We start from the raw sequence: 17,238 nt of genomic DNA, 5'->3' as shown, positions 1-17,238 counted from the left end.
GGAAGAAACCGTTTTGTAGTGTTTTAAAGTCAGATTTAAAAAATCTCAGCAGTGATATTTGGGGAACTTTTTTGTATCGTACCCCAGATCATAACTTTGATTATTGCTTACTAGATAAATAATGTTTATGCTATTCCATAACCTAGGCTTCTTTTTACCACCATCAACATGAGCATTGACAAATCATGGTGTAGAGGTATCTGCTGACAAGTTTGGGTGAATTTGGCCTTCTCAACATGGCTGATGCTGTGCTTCAGCTTAGGGGGACCTAAGACCTGTTTAAGATTTAGGTACAGTTAATAGCCAGACTTGGCAAGGGCCCCTCTTTTCTAAGCTAAATCAAGACTCTCCTTGCTCTTTGGTCACCCTAATGGATTACTTTGTCCTGTAGCCAGTTCTTCATGCTTCTTGGTACCTCATGCCACTGCTATTGGAGGGCTGCTTCTCTTTTCCATGTCACAGAACAAACACTAGTTTTACATATCTTTTCTTGCACTTTAAAGTGAGATTAGTTTAACTCCAATTTGGTTGGAAACTTCCTAAAGGGAGAAAATTAAGGCTATTGATTTGATATTAACAAATAGAGGTTAAGATTTTGTTTGTTTGTTTTTTGTGGTCCTGGGGATTGAACCCAGGGCCTTGCACATACCAGGCAAGTACTCTACCATTGAACTATACTTGCTGCCTTGGGAGTTCATGTAAAATTAGGTCAGTTATTTCAATTTTTTTGTTCAGGTCAAGAGCTTAAAATTTGGGGGGAGAAGAGATGGAAAAATTCAAAATAACAAAAACATTTTTCACCAAAATGAGCTTCATATCTTCTTGCAACACATATCTTAGAAACCGTGTTTTTATTTATTTAAAAAATTTTTTTTTAGGTGTAGATGGACACAACACAATGCCTTTATTTTTATGTGATGCTGAGGATCAGACCGGGTCCCGCCCACGCTAGGCAAGCGCTCTACCGCTGAGCCACAATCCCAGCTGATTTTTGTTTACATAAGGAACTGACCCTCTCATAGAGAAGCACTAAAGTCCAAAATTGTCAGAACAACTAATTTATTTGTCTTCTATTATGATCTTTTATTTACACGATAAAAATTCTTAGTACTTTAAAAAAAAAAAAAGGTACATACCTGGAGTCTACTGTTTTATGATTCTATAGAAACCCCTTACACTAATTCATTATGTTCATAACCTTTTTGTTACAGCCCTGTGGTTTCAGATGTGAAACTTATAGCACTGGGCCCAGCACAAACTCAGGTCCCTGAACAAAGACAGTTTGTTACCTGTATATTGTGTCAAGAAGAACAAGAAGTTAAAGTGGAAAGTAGGGCAATGGTCTTAGCAGCATTCGTTCAAAGATCAACTGTATTGTCAAAAAACAGAAGAAAATTTATTCAGGATCCAGGTAAGTCATAGCCAGGTCCTTATCCTCTTAATAATGACTACCAATTAATGTGGTTGTTAGTGTTTAGAGATTTTATTGATCTAACATTAACTCTAGAGGTATGGTGCTATCTTTAGCAGGTGAGTTGTCAGGAATTAACTTAGATAGATGTGGAACCACTCTACCAGTTAAATATCAAGCCAGAAGCACACAACTGATAAATACGAGAAATTCAAATAAAAGCTTTTCTTGTGATGTGATAGTAACATACTGTGGTATTTAATCGTCTTTCCTGTCATTCAGCATACTTGTAAAGTCCATACTTTGTTGATACATTGAAATAATAGTAATTACTTTGTCTCATAGATAGAGCCAGAGTGGATTATTGAGAACAGTGCTGTGAGTTACCTATGAGAGTAGCAAGCCTAGAGCCAGATTTGGACTTAGAATAGTGATAACTACCACAGATAGGTTGCCCAGAAAGGAGCATTTTGAAACAGAGACTACTGTGCAGGACTTTTATTAGGGAGGGCCTTGGGATCAACATCTTTAGAAAGAAAAGAAGCAGATTTGAGCAAAGTGAGACATTGAGCTATAATGTAGTCCCCAAAGGGCCTCAGCCAGCCTAATGGGAGCTCTGGAGCCTGATAACCTATCAGAATTACCCTGAATTGGGGTGAGAAAACTGTATCTTTTACCCTAAATCTGATAAATGACTGGTTGCAAATCACCATGAAAAGAGGCCCAGCCAGTTTTCTCTCAAAGATGGATAATGAATATTCTTCCAAGACTTGAGGGAGTATCATTCATTCCCACAGGGAGATCTGAACAGCACACCTTTATGTTTGTCATCTTTAGCTTGTTTACTACGTGTATATTCCTACCTGTGATAACCAATCAAGTTTGAGAGTAAGAAACTGTCTTAGGAATTTCCAAAGCATTTCTTTAACCAGGAATTTCCAAGTTAGGAATTTCCAAAACACTTTCACAGTAAAGAAGGTTCAAGAGCTCACATTGAAGAAAAGAAGGTTAAAGGGCCCACTGGTAGGGTTGCAATCTCTCTACAAGCAAAATCTAAATAATGTGACTCTTGAAGCATCCCAGTTATTTAAAAAAAAAAAAAAGTTTCATCTTTAAAAAATGGTTCTTTGAACTGTGTGCTTTATAAATTTATTCTGAGTCAAAGATAGAGTTCCTAATTTTGTTTAACATATTGCAAAAGAAAAGACTGGCTATAAGTGGATTTTCCAAATATTTTCACAGTTTATATCATAAAAGATTTTCTTTATGCTTTTATATTTTCATTGTCCTGAAATATAAAGCATATTGAAACTCTAGTAATTCTTTCTAGAGTATTATGGAATTTTAGGGTTATATTAATATATATAGAAAACTCAAAAAACTCAAGAAGATATTTATCTTGTCTTCTCCTTTTGAATATAAAAATTAATACCCAGAACAAAAAATTCTGAATTAATTTTCCTTTTCATCTGATGTAGTATAAGCTTAGATAATTCTTTTATTAGTTTGGCTCTAGTACAGTGACTATGATTATTATATGCATGAGTGTCTTTATAGGCAGAGTCTTCTAGGGAGCACCCTTTATTGTCAGAACATCTTTTTTATTAGAGTTCATTGTGACACACAGTCCCATGAAGACTAACCTTTTTACCTTGAGCTCAGGGCATGACGTCATGATGGAGGGAATTAGAATCTCTGGATGCCCAAAGATTGAACATGTAGTCTTGGGAATTGGTTTCAGGAACCCCAATGGACACCAAAATTTTCACGCACTCAGGTCCCTTATACAAACAAAATGGCATAGTATTTGCATGTAACTAGTGTACATCCTTCTGTATACTTTAAATCTTCTCTGGATTACTTAATTACCTTATACAATGTTAATGCTGTGTAAATAGTTGTTACACTGTAAGTTTAGGGAATAATGATAAGGAATAGTTTATCAATACAGGTACAATTTTATTTCCCCTAATATTTTTGTTCTCCCTTTGATTGAATCTATGGATGTGGAACTCTGATGAAAATTAGATAGTTCAGTTCCTAAATAATCCAGGATCTTGAATAAATTATTGCTACCCTAAGAACAATTATTGATAGCCTAAATGAAAGGAAAAAATTAGCATTTCATTTCAAGTTTACAAGTCCTTATCAAGGATTTCGCAAATTTAAAGTTGCACATTTGTTATAGGAAAACTAAATGCTTGGATTTTGTTGTTGTTTTGTTTTTGTTTGTTTTATAATGCAGAAAAATATGATCCATTATTCATGCACCCTGATCTGTCTTGCGGAACACACACGGGTAGCTGTGGGCACATTATGCATGCCCATTGTTGGCAAAGGTAATTTATATTCTTAATACTAGCTTATTTGAAGGTGCAAAATTGAATTTTTAAATAAAGGAAATTCCACTGTAGATGAAAATGAAAAAGAACTAAAGGTGTTGAAAGAAAAACTCCACATTGTTACCTAATAACGAAAGTGATTTGTTTTGTCATAGGTATAAAGGAGTTATTAGAGATTTCAAAGTATGTCAAATATATTTTTTGATGTTGTTTTATATCTGTCTCTTTGTTATCCCTCCAAAGAAGGGCGTAGATCTGTGTTAGGTAATAAACTAAAGGGGGGGAAAAAGGCTTTTTACAATGGGATACTCTCTAGAAAAATAATTTTGTCTTTCCTCAGATCCAAGGTGAATAGCTCTTGATTCTAATGATGTTAGTCCTTACTTTGTTACTCCTCAAGGTCTGTAAGGACTCCTATGTTAGGATGAGATAACACTAAATTTGTTCTACCTTTATACTTTCTATGCTTCTGAAAATCAACAAGTCAGTATTATTATCCTAGCACTGTGCTTACTGAGTTATCATGAACTGCCCCAAACAAGTCAGCCCTGTGGAAGTGACCAGACAGCCATCGTATCAGAAGTTTCTGTTGTTGCTTCTAAAGTACTTGTTTGCAAGTCATTTTTTTTCTTCCTGTTTTAAAACTGTTAATCCATTTTGATTGTTAAAGCAACTTAAAAATTATAGTACCAGTGTTAAAATAATTCAGTTTATTTTTTAAGGATTTGTAGAAACAAATCCTTAAAATGTTGATGCATATGGCTTTTGTTGAAATAAATTACCATTATTTTTGATGCCTCCTGTTCTCTAATTGTAAAGGTATTTTGATTCCGTTCAAGCTAAAGAGCAGCGAAGGCAACAGAGGTTACGCTTACATACAAGTTATGATGTAGAAAATGGAGAGTTCCTTTGCCCACTTTGTGAATGCTTGAGTAATACTGTTATTCCTCTGTTGCTCCCTCCAAGAAATATTTTTAACAGGTAAGTTTTGGCTCATGATGCCTTAGAATAAAGCAATAGTTTGTTTTGAAGATAATGAAATAATAAGAGGAAACTCTCCATAGGTAATTGCATTATGTTTTCCAGGTACTTTCCTGGGAAATAAAATAACTTCATCTAGTTATTACTTCTAACAACCTATGGGGGGCTGGGGATATGGCTCAAGCGGTAGCGCGCTCGCCTGGCATGCGTGCGGCCCGGGTTCGATCCCCAGCACCACATACAGACAAAGATGTTGTGTCTGCCGATAACTAAAAAATAAATATTAAAAAAAATATTCTCTCTCTCTCTCTCTCTCTTTAAAAAAAAAAAAACAAAACAACCTATGGGTTATGATTTTGGTTTTCAGGGAGGAACAGGCCAAAATTCAGGTTTCTTATTCACCCATAAATACTATAGAAGATATAAAATCTCTGTGTATTCATGAAAAATAAGTCTTTTTTATTTTTTATAGTTATAGATAGCAAAATGCCCTTACTTTGTTTATTTTTTACATGTTTCTAAGGATTGAACCCAGTGCTTCACACATGCTAGGCAAAGTGCCCATAAGACTTTTTTTTTTTTTTAATCTAGGCACTCTAATTTAAATATCTCCCTCACGTGTTATAAAAAATGCTCAGTAAAACTGGTAACATGAAAGTCTGTTGATGTGTATGTCAGCTTTTCTCACTGTGTCCAAAATACCTAACAAGACAACTTAGAGGAAGAAACATTTATTTGGGCTCATGACCTCAGAGGTTCAGTCCATGGTCTGCAGGTTCTGTCTCTCTGGGCTCAAGGTGAGGTAGGGCATCATGGATTATGGATGAATTAGAGGAAAGATTTCTGTTCCTAGTGGTCAGGAAGCTGAAAGAGGAAGGGGCGCCTCAGGGAAGGTGAACTTTTCAAGGGCATGGCCCCAGTAACCCACCTCCTCCAGCCATGCCCCACCTGCCTATCGTTACCACCCAGTCTGTTCAAACTGGGAAGGACTGATTAGGTTACAGCTCTCATAATCTAGTCATTTCACCTCTCAACATTGGTACATTAACCCAGGAGATTTGGGAGGACACTGCATATTCAAACTGTAACAATGTGTTTTGTTTTTATTTGTTTTTGTTGTTTTGAGGGGTACTGGGGATTAAACCCAGGGTCACTTAACCACTGAACTACATCCCCGGCCCTTTTTATTTTTTATTTTGAGACAGGATACCACTAAGTTTCTGAGGCTGGCCTTGAACTTGCAATCCTTCTTTTTCAGCCTCGTGAATTGCTGGAATTACAGGTGTGCACCACCACACCTTAACAAGGTGTTTAAAATGGAAAGTTCCTGAGCCACCCAAGGGTGCTTCCTTGCAGGAAGATCACAAGTTCAAAACCAGTCTAGGCAACTTAACTAGATACTTTTAGGGTACTTCAATAGCAGTACTGGACATACTCATTTCACGTTAATTTGATACTGTGTACTATTGAAATCTGAACTTCATTTCTCAATTTAGAATTCTCCTATCTGCTTTATATGCACAAATACAGGTTAGAAATTTCAGATTTTTGGAGGATTTAGATTTTGAATTTTCAGATTAGGGGTGCTATACATAAATATTCCAAAATCAGAAAATATCCAAAATCTGAAATACGTCTTTCTAGTCACAGCATTTTGGATAAGTGATATTCAACCTGTACTAATTTAAGTTTTATGAATATAAATCATTTGTTTCTGTGTAATTATTTGCATTCAGTTCAAAGCAGAGTCAGGTTTTTCTTTGAATTTTATGAGTTCACACTTTGACGTTTTAATCTATGCTACCACAGTAGGTTTCAGTGTAAGCTGATGTGTTTTAATATAAAGGAATGTAGTGGTGCATATTGACACCTTCATTTTTACTGATAAAAAATTAATCATTAAAAATGCTGGGTAGGGCTGGGGATGTGGCTCAAGTGGTAGCGCGCTCGCCTGGCATGCGTGCGGCCTGGGTTTGATCCTCAACACCACATACAAACAAAGATGTTGTGTCCGCCAATAACTAAAACAATAAATATTTAAAATGCTGTCTCTCTCTCTCTCTCTCTCTCTCTCTCTCTCTCTCTCTCTATCTTAAAAAATTTATTTTAAAAAATGCTGGGGAGTGATATTGGCCAAATTATATTGTTATATTGTGTGCATGTACAAATATATAAAACAAAACCCATCGGTAGTACAATTGTAGTGCACCAATAAAAGAATGAGGAAATAAAGAAATTAATCACTGGGCTAGGAACATAGCTCTAATGGTAGAGCACTTATGTAGCATGTGCAAAGCCCTGGATTTAATCCCCAGCACCACACCTACAAATAAATAATAATCATTTTGATTATAGATTTACTGCATATAGGGAGAAATCACACTTGTTGACTTTCACCTGTAGCTTTGGTGGTTCCGTTTTTTATTTTCTTATCCCATGAGAGTCAAGTATGTTTTAGTTATAATTGAAGACAGTAATAATACAAAAAGAATACAGTCTTTGGAGTCTAACAAAACTGAATTTGAATGCCACCTTGTGTCTTGTGGCCATATTCAAGTTACATAGCTCTAAACCTCAGTTTCCTCATCAGTAAAATAGAGACAGTAATATATAAATGTGAATATTTGAGGATTAAATCTAATACTGTGAGATGCTTACAGTAAAGTGCTTTTGCTAATAGCTTGTCACATAGTGAGTACTTAATAAATATTAGTGGTATTGATTATGATATTTAAGAAATTCCAGCAAATTGCAGCACTGAAAAAAATAAGGTTTTGTTTTGTTGGTATCAGGGATTGAACTCAGGGGCATTTAGCCACATTCCTAAGCCCTTATTATATTTTATTTTGAGACAAGGTCTCGATAAGTTGCTGAGGCTGCCTTTGAACTCATGATCTTCCTATCTCAACCTCTCAAATTGCTGGGATTACAGGCATGCACCGCTGCATCTGGCTTGAAAGTAAAGTTTTAAACAATGTTATTACCACCTAATGACCTTAATGTTTTTATTTCCATTGACCAGTCAGGGATTTTTTTTTTTTTTTTTTTTTTTAGTTGTATATGGACACAATATCTTTATTTATTTATTTCCATGTGGTGCTGAGGATCAAACCCAGGCCTCACATGTGTGAGGCAGGCGCTGTACCACTGGGCTATAGCCCCAGCCCTATTCAGGTTTTTTTAAGGCAGCAAATTTCCTCTTGCCTTTAAAAAAAAAAAAAAATTTTGAAATGTGTCAAAAGTACTTACCTGTGATGATTTAAGAAGTCTTTTGTATATTTAGTAACTACAAATAAAGTACTAAATGTTCTCTATAATCTTTTCTAGCAGGTCAAATTTTTCAGACCAGCCAAATCTGAGTCAATGGATTAGAACAATATCTCAGCAAATAAAAGCATTACAGGTTCTTAGGAAAGAAGAAAGCACTCACAGTAAGTTCTGGTAGCCCGTTTTCTTTATTTTTTTTCCTATGAAGTCTGAAATGATTGGAAAATATATTTTCAGAAGAAATCATTTAAAAGAGAAAGATTCCATTTAAAAATTTGATTCATTTTAATTTTCTTTGTCTTAATAAACTGAATTTTATCTTACTGCATTACTTTTCATACCTTAAAAATATACAAGCTCATGGGAATTTATGGAAAATACTTCCCACTTAATCCATTTTGTCAATAATTTTCTGGGATGAAGGAGATTATTAAAAAGCTAACTGTAGTTCATGGTGGGCTTTATTGTTAGCTGCATCAAAAACCCCTAAGTTTCATAGAAGGTCCACTGCACTTATGACTTTGGAGAAACAATATGAGCAGAATTTATATCATTGGTTTTCACAAAAACAAAATAGCATATTCTTTTGACTCTATCACGAGGAAAAGCCTAAGTAATTGAAGAAAGTACCTCATTCAACCAAAGCAATGGTATTTTTCATGCTTTATATGGATATTATGCCAGTGTTTATTAATAGAACATTTTTTTCCTGGTTTTTGGTTTTGTTTTTTGCCTACATGACCGAAACATAGAAAAGTGTTGCGATCTATTAAATAATTGTATAAAATGCCTGTTTCTATAGATACTGCCTCTTCAAAGAATTCAGAGAATATGGGTGAATTACAGCTCCCTGAAGGGTTCAGGCCTAATTTTCATCCTAAGTGAGTATATTATTTTACTTCTTTTATATTTAGTCCATTTGAAATTAAGTCAGCAGGTAGAAGGAATATGATTTGGCAAGCTGGAAAGCAAATGTTACAGAATATGGATCTTGAATACTGATCTTGAATTCCAGGATGATATTTGTTTCAGTATATTGGAAAAAAAAAATCTAAACCATGTGGCATGTTTGACTCTTTATCAAATTCTTCTATTTTGCATTGCCAACTTCCTGCAGTTTCCATCTAAGGATCCTTGATATCTCATCAGGACATATAACTCCACAAACTACTCAGTTTCCCCACTAAACTCTGACTTCCATGTTTCTACTATGGACCCACAAACTCTTAGTAACCCAGGATCAAAATCAGTATTTTCAATCCTGTTTTTACCCCATAGCCAATTAATTACAAAATGTATAGATTTTTAACTAGACTACTTGGTTCAGTTCCCAGCACCAATGCTTGTTAACTGCAACTTTAAGCAAATTGCTTAACCTCTTTAAACCCCAATTCCCCCATCTGTAAAGTAAGGATGACTCATAGTTATTATGAGGGTAAGGTGACATGCATGTATAACCACCTGGAATCTGTCCCTGGTGTTTACTAAGTAATTCAATGAATAGAGATTAGATGGCTTTAATAGGAAACAAACATCAGTCCTCTATCTCCCATGCTCCTCTCTCCACCCCCAATTCTGTCATTTTACTTGTCTCTTCTAGTATTTACCTCCATATTTCTAATTCAACATTATCTTTCTGTTGACTGGTAAATTATATCATATTTTGGTTAAATCAATTGTCAGTATTTAGAACTGCCTCTTCTGATATAAGTTGCATATTGTATTTCCTTTTGTCTTTCCTATAATTACCTTTTCTTGTACTTGATTTTCTCTCTCTCTCTCTCTCTCTCTCTCTCTCTCTCTCTATATATATATATATATATATATATATATATATATGTATGTATATATTTCTAGCTGTTTTTGTTTTGTTTTGTTTTGTTTCTGAATGGTGCAATTGGTCTGTCAGAAGCCTGGCAATTGAGTTTATAACTACTCAGACCTATCATACACTCTGTCCTGGAGCCCTCCCCCACACAGCTTCACAGCTGTATCCTCCTGTACCATTCCCCTTGGAGCTTTTCCCTGATCCTGCTCCTCTTGTTTTCTAGATCATATATCTTCATCTTTCCTTACTCCCTCTGAACTGATAGATTCTTCAGAGTCCCAAGAAAGGATACCTAGATGTTAAATTTTCATGTCTGAAGTAATGTTTATGTTTATTATTATTATTATATTTATTTTTTATGTGTAGATGGACACAACACAATGCCTTTATTTTTATGTGGTGCTGAGGATTGAACCCGGGTCCCGCCCGTGCTAGGCAAGCAGTCTACCACTGAGCCACAATCCCAGCCCCAGTAATGTTTATTATATCCATAAGCTTGATTGATAATTTGTGTGTGGAAATCTAGGTTAGAAGTAATATTTCATCTAGATTTTGAAGGCATTGTTTTTCTAACTTCTCGGATCCATTGAGAAGGTTATCCATCCATTATGACTTCTGTTGCACAACTTTATTACTTCTAGAAACAGTTGGGACCTTCTATCCCCAGTGTTCTGAAATTTCTCTGACATTTCTTGTTATGTGAATCTTTTTTCATTTATTTAGCTGTTTTCAGTAAGCCTTTTGAATCCAAAGATAGGTGTCTTTCTTTCTGAGAGGTTTTTTTTAATTGTTGTTTGTACTTTCTTAGATAATTTTCTCCTTTCATTTTCTGTTCTTTGAGTAGTATTACTAACAGCTCACCATTATCCTTCTTACATTGATCCTCTAAATTCTTTTCGTATTTATTTATTTATTTATGTATTACCAGGAATTGAACCTAGGGGCACTTAAACACTAAGCTACATCCCCAGCTCTTTCTTATATTTTATTTAGAGACAGGAAGTTGCAGAGTTGCTTAAGGACTAAGTTGCTAAGGCTGGCTTTGAACTTGAAGTCCTGCCTCAGCTTCCAAGCTGCTGGGATTACAGCTGCCTGGCTGATTTTCTTTTAACTTATCTCTGTTTTCCCTGATATCTTCTTCTTCTTCTTTTTTTCCCCCCTGCTTGCTTTGATTTATCTCTTTGATGTTTTTAATTGTTAGTTGATCTTTGGCAGTAAGGAGGTCATTGGATACTTGATGGATAAGTTAGAGCTTGTTGACTTGTGAGCCTCACAGCCAGGTGATCAAGCCATCACTAGTCTCACTTGTGTAGAACAACTTGCTTCTTAGAATTCTTCACTGGAAAAAGCAGTCTGTGGCAGTGGGTATGCATCACTGAAAGAGGGCTAAGGGTCCCATAGTTCATTCTGTAGACTTTTGTCTGTTGCCTTGTTTGCAACTTTATTCCTCCCAGCTGCTGACCCAAAGAGCAAAACTCCTCTCAGGCAGGGACAGTGGGACAGTTTGCTGTCCCTGATTATTCTTTTACATATAATTATCTCTAAATACATGTTAAATGGTTCATTTCCTATATGGGAAAGAGCGTTTAAGAAACTGAACTGTTGGGGGATGGGAATGGCAAAGATAGTGGAATGAATCAGACAAAACTTTCCTATGTTTTTTTTTAAATATATTTGTTTTTTAGTTGTAGTTGTACACAATATCTTTATTTTATTTATTTATTTTTATGTGGTGCTGAGGATCAAACCCAGAGCCTCTCATGTGCTAGGCGAGTGCTCTACCACTGAGCCCCAGCCCCAGCCCAACTTTCCTATGTTCATATATGAATACATGACTAGTGTAATTCCACATCATGTACAACCACAAGAATGGGAAGTTTTATTCCATGTATGTGTAATATGTTAAAGTACATTCTACTTTCATGTATAACTAAAAAGAACAAACTTTTAAAAAATAAAGAAACTGAACTCTTTCACTGGGCACAGTGGCACACACCTGCCATCTCAGCAGCTTGGGAGATTGAGGCAGGAGGATTATAAGTTGAAGGTCAGCCTGGGCAATTCACAAAACCCTGTCTGAAAACAAAAAATTTTTTTAAAAAGAGATGGGACAGGGGCTGGGGATGTGGCTCAAGCGGTAATGCCTGGCATGTGCAGGGCGCTGAATTCAATCCTCAGCACCACATAAAAAAATAAAATAAAGATGTTGTGTCCACCGAAAACTAAAAAAAAAATAAATATTAAAAAATTTTCACTCTCTCTCTCTCTCTCTCTGTCTCAAAAAAAAAAAAAAAAAAAGAGAGATGGGACGTAGCTCAATGGTAAAGCACCTCTAAGTTCAATCCTTGGCACAAAAAAGAGAGAAAACACTGAATCATTTTTATTGATGTGTACAACTTATTTTGAACTACTACTGTATATATCCATTTCAGGAATCCTTATTCTGAGAGCATAAAGGAAATGCTAACAACATTTGGAACTGCTACTTATAAGGTGGGACTAAAGGTTCATCCCAATGAAGAAGATCCCCGGGTGCCCATAATGTGTTGGGGTAGTTGTGCATACACCATTCAGAGCATAGGTAAGAGACTGATGGTCATTTCTCTTTTAAGTCACAAGCATACATTGATAGGAATTCTGTGTAGAGTCCTGGTTTTCAATGAGGTGTTAAGAGTAGACAAAAATATGGAGAAATAATAAGTATAGTATACTGACACAATGCTAATTTGACACTTTAAAAATTAATCACAGCAACAGAATTGGTTTTGGTGGCAGTTATATTACAGTGTCTTATAAACTAAGGGAATATGGCTTTATTTTTACTTTTCATATGAAATTCTTATGAAAGTCTTAAAGATTTCAAAACCTGACAATATTATGCTTTCTAAAGAAAGGGTTGGTTTTGTACTTTTTCAATGATCATAACAAAATGTATGCATAGCAAAATTATCATCTTAATCATTTTTAATCTGCAGAAAGAATTCTGAGTGATGAAGATAAACCATTGTTTGGTCCTTTGCCATGCAGACTGGTAAGTTCTGAGTTTATTCAATTCAAAGGATGAAATGGAAAGTAGGTGGTTCTACTTCTTTTAAACTTACAAACCTGAAAGTTTTTTTAACCGTGCCTTGAACACCTTTCAGAGTAAAATCCTTTTTTTTGGGGGGGGGGGGTAAAGCTATCAAAGAAGTAATGTTTGTGACTAACTTGTGTGTATGTGTATTGCTGGGGATCAAACTCAGGGCCCAGGATGCCAGGCAAATGTTCTACAACTGAGCCACATCCCCAGCCCATTATTTAACTTTTCTTGATATTTCTAGAAGTAAAAATGAATTTCTAAAGTAACTATAACTCTTTTCATCTGAATCTCTTGCTTAATTAAGCACTTGAAAAGATAAAAAGAAACTAAAACCAAGAGTGCATGTTCTTGAGGTATTCAGTGCTGTAATTGGAAATAACAGAACACACCCTCTACCACATTTGGCCACTTTTATAAATAAATAAATAACATATAAGTAAGTACAAATTCATGTTGAACTGGGTACGAATAAAATGAGGGAGTACAATCATGGCTTGATAATATTTACTCTGTAGCTTAGTGTGATAGTGTTGTACACTGCTTGTTCAAGCTTATAATCATAAAAATGCCTTTGAGAAAAAATTATCCAATTTTATTCATTTAGAATCACCTAGGTAGTTTTGAGAAATACCAGGCCCTATTCTAGGTCACTTAAACAAGAGTCTCTGGAGATGGACCCCAAGCATTAACATTTTTTTTAAAGTTCCCAGGAGCCAGTACTGACGACCTCATCAAGAAACAAAAACCAATGTAGAAAATATAGTTGTCAGGGCTGGGGATGTAGCTCAAGCGGTAGCGTGCTTGCCTGGCGTGCGTGCGGCCCGGGTTCGATCCTCAGCACCACATACCAACAAAGATGTTGTGTCCGCCGAGAACTAAAAAATAAAAATATTAAAAAAAAAAAAAAAGAAAATATAGTTGTCAGTCATCACCTGTTTAGTTTGCTGGCTTTATTTTCATTGCAAACACCTAGAATCTCAGAACCTTCTTTAAGGTTTTAGGAATACAGATTTTGCATTAGAGGTTCTCTGCTATTATTGGGCATTAAAACCCTCTCTTGAAATTTTAAAAAATATAGAAAGCTAGCCCCCTTCAGACTTATTAATTAGAATATTTAGGAATATTTGTTTTGTTTTTGTGGTGTTGGGGATTGAACTCAGGCCTTCTGCGTGCTGGGCAAGTGAACTACCAACTGAGCTATGTCCCCAGCCCTTTTGGAGTAGAGTCTGAGTTGTATCTTTATGTAAATCAGCAGAATGGGGAGTTCACGTCAGTTTTTTTTTTTTTTTAAATAGGTATAGATGTATGCAGTACCTTTATTTGATTTACTTATTTTTATGCAGTGCTGAGGATCGAACCCAATGCCTCACACGTGCTAGACAAGTGCTCTACCACTGAGCTACACCCCCAGCCCTACATCAGTCTTCATTAATGTGATATGATTGATATGACTATCAGATCATTGTTGACTATAAGGTATTTTTTACTGTAGTATAAGAATTGATAGAGCTGGGGTTGTGGCTCAGCGGTAGAGCGCTCACTTAGCATGGGCGAGGCCCTGGGTTCAATCCTCAGCACCGCCAAAAATAAATAAATTAATTAAAGCTATTGTATCTAACTACAACTAAAAAATAAATATTTAAAAAATTAAAGAAGAATTGATAAATATGTTGACTATTAAAAAAGCAATCATAAATGTATAGTACAGAGTTTGTCCAGTTTTATTCTGTTCATATTGTTTTATTATAATATGTAGAGTGTCTTAAGCAGACTTCTGAGAACTCTTTTTTTTTAATATTTTAAACTCTTTTTTTTTTTTTTTTTTTTTTAGAGAGAGAGAGAATTTTTTTAATATTTATTTTTTTTTTTAGTTCTCGGCGGACACAACATCTTTGTTGGTATGTGGTGCTGAGGATCGAACCCGGGTCGCACGCATGCGAGACGAGCGCGCTACCGCTTGAGCCACATCCCCAGCCCTTAAACTCTTTTTTTTTAATATATTTTTTTTTTTTTTTAGTTGAAGTTGTACGCAATACCTTTATTTTATTAATTTTTATGTCGTGCCGATGATTAAATCCAGGGCCTTGCACATGTTAGGCGAGTGCTCTACCGTTGAGCCACAACCCCAGCCCCTTCTGAGAACTCTTTAAGATGCTCTTCAAGCTTTATTTTCCCTGGCATACCTCTCAGAGCCATATGCTATAAATTAAGTTTCTCTTTTCAGTGACAACTACCACCTTCAGTTGTCTCTTTCCTCCTCTTCATCCTTTTCCCACCTGCAAAGCTTTAAGCTTCTTGTGAGCAGAAAGAGAGTGAGTTTTCTTTTCAGTGTTTATTGAGCCAAACAATACAGAAAATTTGAAAAATAGAGAATAAGCAGGAAGAAAAAGAGCATCAACTTCACCCCTGTCCACATTTTTTTTAAAAGAGAAAGTGACAGTGAGAGAGAGAGAGAGAGAATTTTTAATATTTATTTATTTATTTTGGTTTTTGGCGGACACAACATCTTTGTTTGTATGTGGTGCTGAGTATCAACCTGGGCCACATGCATGCCAGGCGAGCGCGCTACCGCTTGAGCCACATCCCCAGCCAAATGTCCACATTTTTTTATGAACATATTTATACTTGATTATTACTTTCCTGTAGTTTTGTACCGGTTGTATTTTTCACTTTCAATTAAGAGTTTTCTTATTCTTGCTACTTAGTCTTTTTTTTTTTTTTTTAGTTGAACATGGACATAATACCTTTATTTTATTTATTTTTATGTTGTGCTGAGGATTGAACTTAGTGCCTTGCACATGCAAGGCAAGTGCTCTACCACTGAACAACAACCCCAGGCCTGGGGAGGCAGGAGAAGCTGAGCAGCTCGCCCAGGCCGGAGGACCCAGGGTCCAGAGCCAGGTGTTCCCAGGCTCCGGAGCCTGTCCCTCTCCACACTACTTAGTCTTAAAAACAGTTTTTTTGTGTGAGTGTGTGTGTGTGTGTGTGTGTGTGTCTGCCTACACCTTGGTTTGTGTATACATCTTCTTGTACAGTTTCCCCAATATTTGAAGTATTTCCTATACTTTGGGGTATCTTTTTAGAATAAATATGAGGAAATACAGCATCGGCTTCTTGGGAGAGTTTGTTGCTGGCTAGCTGTTGATACATGTACTGGTATTCTTTTCCAGAGAGAACTGGCAACATGATGGCAAGGAAATGACTCTTTTTTGGGGGGGGTGGAGGAGGTGGTGGTGTTGGGGATTGAACCCAGGGCTTTGTGCATGCTAGGCAAGCACTCCACCAACTGAGCTATTTCCCCAATGAGGAGATGACTCTTTTTGATACCATGGATTAAAACCCTGGGTTGCTTAACCCCTGAGCAACATCTTCAGCCCTTTTTGTACATTTTATTTTGAGACAGGGTCTCGCCAAGTTTACTTAGGGCCTCAACTTCCCCAGCTGCTGGAATTACAGACGTGTACCACCACACCCAGCAAGGAGATGACATTTGTTCATTCAGGATATAATTAGATATTTTCCATACTGTTCATTCTGCTAAAGACATGTCATGAACTAGTTGTGGTGACATATGCCTGTAATCCCACCTACTTAGAGACTGAGGCAAGAGGATCAAAAGTTTGAGGCCAGCCTTAACAACTTAGCCAGACCCTGTCTCAAAATGAAATAGAAAGGTCTGGGTGTCACTTTCCTATAATCCCAGCTTTACAGGAAGCTGAGGCAGGAGGATCACAAGTTGGAAGCCAGCTTGAGCAACTTAGAAAAACCTTGTCTCATATTTTTTTTAGAAAAGGGCTAGAGATGTAACTCAGTGGTAGAGCAATTGCTTAGCATGGTGAGGCCCTGGGTTCAATTCCCAGTACTACAAAGAATAAAATAATAAATTAAGATGTCATAGATTCATTTTCCTACCATATATAGTGATGTCATTGTATATACAGGTGGGCTTTGAATTAGCATTTCTGAAAGAAGAAGGCTACATCTTTTGTTGACTTTTGATAATTGTGTCAATTTCTTTATTTCAGGATGACTGTCTCAGGTCACTAACAAGATTTGCAGCAGCACATTGGACAGTGGCATCACTTTCAGTGGTACAAGGGCATCTTTGTAAACTTTTTGCATGTGAGTATTAGTATGTTTATAATATATGATATGGAATGTCTCATCTGAAATTTTGTTTTCAGCTGTATAACTTCTCAGAAATGAAATATTTGGTAGTACTGTTTTTGTTAAATGTGAGCTCTGGCTCGTTAATTCATATATAACTTGCAAAAAGATAAATTAAAACTATGTTTTATGCCTTTTAACATACATTGGCATATGAAATGTG

The 17,238-nt window shown here is 36.0% G+C and overlaps 1 protein-coding gene across 5 annotated transcripts in view; it reads left to right on the top strand.

Annotated features, from left to right (window-relative positions):
• Ubr2 (ubiquitin protein ligase E3 component n-recognin 2) overlaps positions 1-17,238 on the top strand; it is a 125,723-nt gene that overhangs the window by 90,429 nt on the left and 18,056 nt on the right. For 4 of the 5 annotated variants that reach the window (XM_077802195.1, XM_077802194.1, XM_026383357.2 and 1 more), the window contains 8 exons: positions 1,212-1,411; positions 3,657-3,750; positions 4,573-4,734; positions 8,062-8,165; positions 8,804-8,882; positions 12,262-12,410; positions 12,805-12,860; positions 16,934-17,030. In XM_077802195.1, coding sequence (XP_077658321.1) covers positions 1,212-1,411; positions 3,657-3,750; positions 4,573-4,734; positions 8,062-8,165; positions 8,804-8,882; positions 12,262-12,410; positions 12,805-12,860; positions 16,934-17,030 — 941 coding nt within the window. The remainder of the gene's footprint in view (positions 1-1,211; positions 1,412-3,656; positions 3,751-4,572; positions 4,735-8,061; positions 8,166-8,803; positions 8,883-12,261; positions 12,411-12,804; positions 12,861-16,933; positions 17,031-17,238) is intronic. The other variant, XM_026383359.2, reaches the window with a different exon arrangement.

The sequence above is a fragment of the Urocitellus parryii genome, chromosome 8 (genome assembly GCF_045843805.1).
Source record: "Urocitellus parryii isolate mUroPar1 chromosome 8, mUroPar1.hap1, whole genome shotgun sequence".
Taxonomy (NCBI): Eukaryota; Metazoa; Chordata; class Mammalia; order Rodentia; family Sciuridae; genus Urocitellus; species Urocitellus parryii.
Note: the sequence above shows the minus strand (reverse complement) of the source record. Positions and strands in the feature narration are given on the sequence as shown.